This window comes from Phascolarctos cinereus, unplaced genomic scaffold (genome assembly GCF_003287225.1).
Source record: "Phascolarctos cinereus isolate Bilbo 61053 unplaced genomic scaffold, phaCin_HiC Scaffold_4;HRSCAF=312, whole genome shotgun sequence".
NCBI lineage: Eukaryota > Metazoa > Chordata > Mammalia > Diprotodontia > Phascolarctidae > Phascolarctos > Phascolarctos cinereus.
This window is the reverse complement of record NW_027555847.1, coordinates 656,700,547-656,710,845: the sequence shown is the minus strand read 5'-3', so window position 1 is coordinate 656,710,845 and position 10,299 is coordinate 656,700,547. Positions and strand designations below refer to the sequence as shown.

General features: G+C 41.6%; 1 protein-coding gene across 6 annotated transcripts in view; it reads right to left on the bottom strand.

Moving 5' to 3' along the window:
* Positions 1 to 286: 286 nt before the first annotated feature.
* Positions 287 to 10,299, bottom strand: part of LOC110214106 (uncharacterized) — a 62,002-nt gene continuing 51,989 nt past the window's right edge. For all 6 annotated transcript variants that reach the window (XM_078153871.1, XM_078153872.1, XM_020994797.2 and 3 more), the window contains one exon: positions 287 to 2,747. In XM_078153871.1, the coding sequence (XP_078009997.1) occupies positions 808 to 2,747 (1,940 nt within the window). In that variant the 3' untranslated portion in view covers positions 287 to 807. The remainder of the gene's footprint in view (positions 2,748 to 10,299) is intronic.

Sequence of the window (10,299 nt, the reverse complement as noted above, 5' to 3'; positions counted from 1 at the left end):
CAACTTGGCATTCCAGGGCCTTCACTGCCTTAAAATGACTTCTCATTTGGAGTTAACATGACCATGAAAGGATGGGAGAATTTACACATGACACCTATGGACAAGCTCAAGCAACAACAGTTTCAGGCCTTGGGGAGAGGGAAGTTAAGAGATTTCCTGTTGGCAAACAGCATTGAAAAGTGAATTTTTTCTTTTAATGTATATGAGATGACGATTGAGTAGCATGAGTCATAAGGGAAACTTGATGATGTTAAAAAATGCTAAAGAATGAACAAAACAAGAGGAAAACTGTAAAAACTTGGTTTAGTTGAGTAAAAGTAATACTAATTACATCCATGTATAAATGCTTATGCCTAGTTACCATGCAGAATAATAATAACAATAATAATAATGTATATCATTAAATATGTCAGATTAAATTTTGGTAGGTTTTATTTCATTACAATAGTAAGCTCTTTATATATTCCATTTCATCATTTGTTGCCCACATAGCATGGTTGTCTGCTCACAACATAAAAACATTAGAGGTAATACTGGGCACCAGAGAAGGGCTTAGTTGGTGGTAGAATAGAAATAAAGGTATAGACATGAGACACTTCAAAGAAAGAATCAACAGGACTTAATGACTAATTAGCGCTAGAAGGATAAAGGAGGGGGTAAGTTAATAATAATTCCAGGGTTTTGAGTCTGCACAATGGGAAGAATGGTGGTGCCACTGACAGAGAAAAAGATAGGAAAGTCAGAAAAGAGAACCATTCTGGATTCTCTGGATATGAAGTATTTTACATGCCCATTACACTCAAAAGATCACACCCTGGTATGAATTATCTGATGCTTAAGGAGTTTTGAGCGCTGACTGAAGGCTTTCCCACAGTCACTGCATTCATAGGGTTTCACTCCAGTGTGAATTCTCTGGTGCTGGATCAGGACTGAACGCTGACTGAAGGATTTCCCACATTCGTTACATTTATAAGGTCTCTCTCCAGTGTGGATAATCTGATGCTGAATAAGGTGTGAGCTTTGGCTGAAGGCTTTGCCACATTCGGTACATGTATAAGGTTTCTCTCCAGTGTGGATCTTCTGATGGTGGATGAGATTTGAGCTTCGATTGAAGGCTTTGCCACATTCATTACATTCATGAGGCTTTAATCCATTATGAATCCTTTGATGCTGAATTAGGGTTGAACTCTGGCTGAAGGTCTTACCACATTCATTACATTCATAGGGTTTCTCACCTGTATGAACTCGTTGATGAAGAATGAGGTTGGAGCTCCGACCAAAGGTTTTTCCACACTCATTGCATTCATAGGGTTTATCTCCTGTATGGATTCCCTGATGCTGAATTAGAGCTGAACTATGGCTGAAGGCTTTGCCACACACATTACATTCATAGGGTTTCTCTCCTGTATGGATTATCTGATGTTTCCTAAGGACTGAGCTGTAACTAAAGGCTTTGCCACACTCATTGCATTTATGTGGTTTTTCTCCAGTATGAATCCTCCGATGCTGGATGAGGCTTGAACTCTGACTGAAAGCTTTCCCACAATCATTACACTTATAGGGTTTCTCTCCAGTATGAACTCTATGGTGTTTTATAAGGTTGGAGATTCGACTGAAAGGTTTCCCACATTCATTACACTGATAGGGCTTCTCTCCAGTGTGAACTCTCTGGTGTTTCCTCAGGTGTGCACTCTGGCTGAAGGCTTTGCCACATTCATGGCACTCAAAAGGCTTCTCTCCTGTGTGAATCCGATGATGTTTGATTAGGTTTGAGCTTCTCCTAAAGGCTTTCCCACATTCATGACATCCATAGGGCTTCTCTCCAGAATGAATTCTCTCATGTTGAATAAGGTTTGAACTCCGCCTAAAGGCCTTCCCACATTCATTGCATATATAGGGTTTCTCACTGTTGTGAATTCTTTGATGTTTCTTAAGGCTTGAGTTCTGGTTGAAAGCTTTCCCACACTCATTGCATATGTAGGGCTTCTCCCCAGTGTGATTTATCTGATGTCGAGTGAGGTTGGAGCGTACACTGAAGGTCTTCCCACATTCGTTACATTCGTAGGGTTTCTCACTAACATGAGATCGTTGATGTTTTTTGAGGATTGCGTTCTGGCTAAAGGCTTTCCCACACTCATTACATATATACGGCTTCTCTCCAGTATGAACGCTTTGATGTCGAATAAGATCTGAGCTTCCCCTGAAGGACTTCCCACACTCGTTGCACTCATAGGGTTTCTCCTCAGCCTGCACTCCCAGATGTTCATTAAGGGTTGGGCTCTGACTGAAGATTTTCCCATATTCATTAAATTGACAAGGTGCTTCGGATACATGGATTGTTGGGTAGTTAATTAAATCTGAATTCTGTTTAAAGCTTTGGTCACAGTTTTCAAGCTGATGAGACCACTCTCCTGATGAAATTCTTTGATATATAACAGGGTCTGAACTCAGACTAAAGCTTCTGCCAAACTCATAACATTCTTGGCCAATCTCCCCCGGAGAACTCTTGTGAACCATTGTCACTGGTCTGAAACTCCTCTCCTGAGAAAGTGATTTTATTAGCCCATCTCCTTCTGGAATTCCCCAGTGCTGCTCCAACCCTTCCTCACGTTCACACCCTTCTCCAAATTCAGGTCCTTGGGGAACATCCCCTATGAGTCTTTCTAATATCACCACCTGTGAGTCTTCCTCTTCAAAAATTTCTTCTTTAACTGTCAACAACTTGAACTCAGTGCTGTTCTCACAATCTGAAACAATGAATGAAAACAGAAATATTACTCCTATTTATCATTCAAGAAAGGAAACTGGTGGGGAAGGAAAAGGACAATCCCATGGGAAATCAATGTGTTAAAAGGTCTAAATGTCACCCTTGTGGCTAGGGAAGAATGTGGGGAATGGAGAACAGAGGACAGAAAGGGTGGTAGTCACAGAGGGTAGAGGGATCCCAGAGGAGAATACATAGGACAGAAATGGTGAGGAGAATGGTGGATGATCTGAAGAACATGAGATGTGTAAAGGAGGAGATGAAAAGAAAAGGGATAACAGATGTGTGGGTGTGGGAATGGGGGAAATGAATTCTCGGGAAGTGTGAGAAGGACAATGGGAGTAGGGAGCAACTGAGATGTGGGTGGGAAGGACTTCAGAGAATATGACAAGAGGTCAGAGTAAAGGTGACAAAATGGAAATGTTACCTAGAAGATGAAACTCCCTTCAATACTCTGAATACACTTAAAAATGCTTATCCAGTGCCCCAAACTTCCTTGTTCCCCATCCTGGCCCACTTTGGCTCAGCTTCACCATGTATCCTTTGGCTCCCATGCCCAAAAGGGCTACTGGAGGAAGTCCCTGGAATGAGCAGACCTGGATTACTTCAGGTGCATGGTCTTAACTTATAGTCCTACCTATTCTGGCCATGCTAAGGCAATTCTGATTTACTGTTTCAGAAGATAATTTGGAGTGGGTGAGGGAAGGGAAGGAGCAGGGTGGTAGTAGAGAGGAGTAAAATAAAAGACCTGAGTGAGGGAAAGGGTTATATGCAGAGAAGGCAGAAGGAACCCGATGAGGAGAGCCCAAGAAGAAGGGTTCAATTAGACTCCAATGACCCAGAGAGGTGGGTTCAAATTATGTCTAAACTCTCATTATTAAATCTTCAAAGGCCCCCTACTCCTACCTATTCTTACTAATAACTCCTTTATGAGACACTCAACATACATACTTTCTCACATCTTCCATGGCTCTATTATCTACCAGCAGCTAACCTGTCCACATGTGTGCTCAGTGAATGCTCAGTGAAAAGAAGCCATCTTTGAGGTCAAAAGGCCTAGGTTCTAGAATCATATCCACCAACTTACTAACTTCCAATATGACCTTGGGTAAATCACTTAAACTCTAACCCTCAATTTCCCCATCTGTAAAATGGAGATACTTCAATTCTACCTATTTTATGGAGCTGGCATGAGAATGATAAGAAATAATGTAGGTAAAACACTCTTAACCACAAAACCATACGCACACAAGGAATTGTTAGTGCTTCAATACTTCAAGGACCTGTGATTTCACAAATGAGAATACTCCTACCACCAATGCAGACAGTATGACTTGGGGACAATTTGATGAGTTGCTGTGGCTGATTTTGATAGGTGATCCTCTCTGAAGTTAGATGGGCTGGTCCTTAGACAACAGACGCAAAGTCAACCAATAGTCCTGTACTCAAATCCATTATTAATAATAATGATAATAACAGCTGATATTTATATAGCACTTAAGCTTTCAAAACATGATTCACATATTATTTCATAATAATAATGGCTAGCATTTATATAGTGCTCTAAGGTTTGCAAATATTATCTCATTTGATCCTCACAATAACCCTGGGAGGCTATTATCATCCTTATTTTACAGATGAAGAAACGGAGGCTGAGAGGTTAAGTAACCTGCCAGGGTCACATGGCTACTAAGTGTCTAAGGCTGGATTTGAATTCAGGTCTTTCTGATTCCAGGCCCACCATTCCATCTACTGTACCACCTAGCAGCATCATAACAGCACTGTGAACTAGGTGCTATTATTATTCCCACCTTTATGGATGAGAAAACTGAGGCTCAGAGAGGTTGCTATTAACCCACGATCATACAAATAGGAAGTAACTGAGGCAGGACTTGAACTCAAGTCTATTTGACTGACTCTAGCACTCTGGCCATAACATCATGCGGCCATTGCAACTTCTGCTCTTCGGTAGGATAAGACATGCAGGGCTTTCTCTCCAATAGCATAGCCTTCAGAAGCCCAGGGTCACATTCACTCTACAGTGAGTGTGGCATTGGAGTGAGATTTTAGTGAGGAAGAATTATTATCCTTTTCCAAATGATCAATGTCCCTCACCCTACAAGGTCCTACACTCATGCCATGTTCTTCCCTTCACTAGTTCCTTTCTTTCTTCTTCATGTACCCCTATCTCCCCAGTCTTGACCAATTCTTCCCCTAACTGCACTTTGTCCTTTCTCAGTCATCCTTCTCAACCTGTCTTCTGCATTTGACACTGCTGAGCACCCACTTCTCTTGCATACTCTCTCCCTTCTGGGTTTTTGTGACACTACTCTCTCTCTCCTGGCTCTCATCTTACCTGTCTGACCACACCTCCTCAATCTCCAAGGTTCTGTTCTAGACCCTCTTTTCTCCACATACTCTTTCTTCATAACATCATTACCTTCCATGGGTTTAACTATCATCTCTATGCAGGTGACTCCAAGATTCGCGTATACAGTTCTAGTCTTTCTCCTGAGCTTCAGTCTTGTATCACCAATTGCCTATTAGACATTTCAGACTGGGTATTCCAGAGACATCTTAAACTCAACATGTCCAAAACCAACATCATTATTCTACCCCCTTCCTTATCTGTTTCCTCTTCCAAAATTTCTCTATTTCTGTCAAAGACACCATCCTTCCAGTCTCCCAAGTTTGTAACCTTAACATTAGCCTAGATTCCTCCCATTCCCTCATATCCAATCAACTGCTGAATCTTTCCATTTCTACCCCCACCACATCTCATGCTCCAACCCACCACATCTCATGCTCCAACCCCTTCTCTTTTTTCATAAACCTACCACCATTACTCAGGCCCTCATCATCTCTTGCCTAGATTACTACAACAGCCTCATTAATTGGTGTCCCTGTTTCTAGTCTCTCCCTATTCCAGTCAATTCCACATGCTGCCAAATTAATTTTCACTAAGTGTAGACTGGACCATGCCACCCTCCTACTCAATCAACTCCACTGGCTTACTGTTGCCTCTAGGGTAAAATATAAACTACTCTGTTTAGCTTTAAAATTTTTTATTGATATTTTTGTTTTCACAGTGCCTAAATTTTCTTTCTTTTAAAAAAATTTTTTTTAACCAATGTAGATCAGCCCCTACTCTGCAAATTATTTTTTTTTGGGAGGTGGGGGTGAGGCAATTGGGGTTAAGTGACTTGCCCAGGGTCACACAGCCAGTAAGTGTCTGAGGTCACATTTGAATTCAGGTCCTCTTGACTCCAGGGCTGGTGCTCTATCCACTGCACCACCAAGCTGCCCCCATAGTGCCTAAATCTTCCCCTGTATCACTTGTTTCTCCCAGAAAGTCATCCCTTATAATAAATAATCTTTTTCAAAACAAAAAAGAATCCCAGTGGCTCACCACATTAATGCCAAACTTAGTATGGACACCCAATCAGATTAGTTCACTGCAGCTCAGAATTCCTGAGCTCAAGAGAACCTCCAGCCTCAGTAGCTGAGATTACACATATGTACAGCCATGCCCGGCTCTCCAAGATTTTTCAAAGATCACTGAAAATGCTCATCAATTGCATATGCAAATCAAGGACTCCAATGTATTTTGTCCGGGTCTTTTGATCTGAACTTACTAAAGGTACCTAGGTGTTTTCTTATCATCTCCTCACTTATATTTGGTTTCAATTACTTGTTCTAGAGAGCTTTTTTTGTTGTAGAGAGCTTGTCTTGGAGCCAAGACTTGGGTTCAAGGCCTACCTTGACACATATTGAATGCATGACCCTGGGCAAGAGACTGAGCTTCTCAGTGTTTTAAGCAACTTTCCAAGACTCCAAGTTGCAGAGAAGGGGTCAATCTGCATCGGCAGAAGGAGCTTCGTCATCTGAGAGGTTTCTATATTGATAAAACCACAGGTCCAATCCCTATCTTTTAATTCTGTTTGAAGATTATACTCCTTAACAGAGAAAACAGGAAAAGGAAGAATTGAGAATTTTCCTTTTCTGCCTCTTCCTCTTCTTGCATCATCTACCCCAAGTAATAGGGACCTCCCCTTCATCTTCTTCTGTGTCCCAATGTGACTAAAGGAGCCCTGCTTATGCGCATTAACATTCTTTGCCAACTTCAGTTTATTCTAAGTGTCAGTGCCCCGACAGTTCTTACAGGACTGTGCTGCTCTTTGGGGTTCATTCTCAGCTATTGCTTCTAACTTCTGTATGGCTATTTTAAAATTTTATGTTAGTTAAAAAAAATCTAAGTTGATCAACAAGTTCCCTTTATATCCATATTGGTCTCATTTGAAGGTTCCTTTTTCCTTCCCCACTGAAACGAGTTTGTGTACCAAGATCTGTTTCTTTAGACCATAACATTCTCTCAAGTCAGCTCTCCCTGTAGAATTTTGAGCTATGGGATCCTACCTATACGTTTACTAGAATCTTTGAAATCTACTCTCCTCCCACCAAATCTTAGGTACGAATAGATTATGCTCATCTTTTTTTTCCTTTTCTATCATGAAGTCTACAATAGAGTGGTCACTTTCTCTAGAAGGCACCACTGTGGTTTTATTTTGGTAACCCATTCTTTCCTTACTTCTCAGAAGTACGTCCACTTCCCCTCACCACTTCTTCCACCTTCTGAAGAACAAAATTCTCATTATATCAAGTCAAGAATTTAGAGGCAGTTCCTCTTTTAACAGTGTTCCAGTAGGTATACAGATAGTTGAAGTCCCCCCACCATTACTTTATCATCTTCCCATCAGCTTTGTGAAATACTTCTGGAACTCACTGTCCATTCCCTCCTTGTGGCCAGGTGGTCTTTATTCTTTTACATGTGGTTTGTTTCTCCTTCCACTGATACTTACCCAAATATTCACCATCAGGCTTCTATTCCACAGTTCAAAGATTTCTTCCCATGAATATACCTTTGTGATATATAGTCCTATTCAGTGGAGTAGGATCTATTTAACCATTTTCTTTAGAATAATGGATACAATTCTATTGCCAGATTCCAATAAGAATTATATCAAATTAAGCTTCAGGGATACTTACAAGATAGTATTTATCATCTTGGGCCAACAACTCTAGTTTACCTTTTATTCTGCATGATCATGTGCTGAGACCAGGAGTGTTATTACTGTCCTCTTCTTGGATTTTGTCTTTGGTGAATAACTGATCATCTATAGTTATGAAGAGCACAAAATCTAAGAGTAGAAAGGGATTTCAGAAGCCATTCAGTCCAATCATTATTGGACCAGGAATTCTTTCCATACTGTTCACAAATGATCATCCTGCCTCTACCAAAAAACCTCCCCCTGAAGGAGGACACACCACCTCTTCATGGAGCCTAGCTCATTTTTGGATGGTTCTGGTTACTGGGAAGTGTTTGTTCTTTACAATGACCTGAAATCAGCAACTCCATTACTTCCACTTATTGCTTTTGATTCTGCCCTCTAAGGCCAAGCAAAATAGGAGTAGTCATTAAGACAGGTGATGGATGTAAGATGCAGATCTGTATACTGGACATGGCCAGCGTGGGAATTTGTTTTGCTTGACTACGCATATTTGTTATGTGGGTTTTGCTCATCTTTTTTTTTCCAAAGTGGGGAAGAAGTGGGAGAAATGATAGAAGAAAGAGAAAATAAGATTTTTGTTAATTGTAAAAAAATTAAACATAATTAAAAGACTAGTCATTTTTCACATATGCAAAAATTCGAAGATGGTACCACATTTCTCTTAAGTCTTCTCTTTTTTAGTTCTTAGTCTCTTTAATAGATACTTGTATGACATGTTTTCCAGTTATCTCACTTGTTGTCTTCAAGTATCTGAAGGGCAGTCCTGAGGAAAAGGCATTACACTTGTTCTACCCAGGCAGAAAAGCAAGTAGTGAGGTACAAGGTGTAGAGAGGCAGTTTGGTTCAGCTGAAGGAACAACTGAGTCACAGAAAAGTGTAATGGGGTCTCTAAGGAGGTAAGACGTTCTCTGTCACTAAAGGATTTGAAGCAGAGGCTGGATAACTATTTTGACAGGGATGTTGTAGCAGAGATTCCTACTGAGGTATGGGTCTCTGAGATCCCTTGTAACTCTGAGGTTCTCAGATTATAAGAAACTGTTGCCTTTACAATGTGACTTTCCTTGTTCTCTTCCTATTTCTTCATCTCATTTGGTGACTCTTCTTTCTCAGAGTGGGGGCCACCTATATCTCCGACCTGGCCCTTTGTTCTTTTCCCTTTATGTCGCACCCTTTAAAAAACTCACCCACTCATGGTTTCAACTGCACAGAAAATTCTGTCTGTGGATCTCCTGCCTTGACCTGCCCCTCTCTGCACAACCGGCTCAGCCATCAAAATGACTCTCTACTTGGGTGCTTCCCCACACCTGCTGCTGAAGAGGCCAAGCTGAATTCAGCTTTTGGAAAGCACTCTCCCAACAAACTGCCTGCCAGGAGATTTGAGAAACACATACGCATGTGGTCAAACCAATATGGCACAAAGGAATTTTGTATTTGTTAAAGAGGGTAACAGAAAAATTGAGTGCCTGGGGCTAGGGAGGTAGAATCAGGCAATATTCCTTGGAGGAGAGGACTTTTGCAGAAGACTCTGAAGAAGAGCACCCTAAGAACCTCTGAGTCTTCCCAGCTGATCTGTAGCTGTGGTGTCTCCCCATCAGAATGGGAGCTCCTTGAGAATAGGGCTGCCTAACACTTAACTAGCTGTGACCTTGGGAAAGTCACTTAACCTCATTGCCTAGCCAAAAAAAAAAAAAGAGGAGAGAGAGAGAGAATAGGGCTGCCTAGCTTTTCTGTTTGCATCCATGATGTTTAGCACAGTGCTTTGCACACTGTAAGCACTTAGTACATGCTTTTTTCCTTCTTTCATTCATTGAAAGAGAGAGTTGTGAATTGGTGAGTAGGCAGAGGGATGCCTATGGCAACAGAATGCCTAGGGAGGGGGCAAGCACAGGGGTCAGAAAGGAGCAAAACAGGTAGCTTACCAAACATTTGTAAAGTGCCCACTATGTAACAGGCACTGGTTGTAGAAAGAAAAATATGAAACAGTCCTTGTCCTCAAGGAGCTAACATTCTCCTGAGAAAAAGCAATGAGTACATGGAAGTAAACACAGAGGACATTCAAAGTAAATACAACATGATCTTGAAGGGGTTAGGGAAAGCACCAACAAATGTGGGGATCAAGAAAGACGACTTGTAAAAAGTGACAAAGGAGTGGAGCCAAGGCAGGGAGCAAGGAATTCTGGGAGCAATGGGGAGGAGGGAAAGCCTTCTTGGCAGGGGATAGAGGCCCAGAGACAGGGGAGGCAGGTATATGGAAGAGAAAGCAAGTAAGCGGGCTTGGCTGGAATGCACAGTGAGTGCTGCTGCTGGGAGATGGGGCCAGGAGAGATTCATGGTAAATCAATCCAGAAAGACAGGTTGGAGTCAGATTGTAAAGGCTTTAGATGTCAAACCAGAGGAGTTTGCCTTTTATCCTGGGTGTCATAGGGAACCACTGAAGCTTCGTAAGCAGGGGAGTTGGCTGGGCTT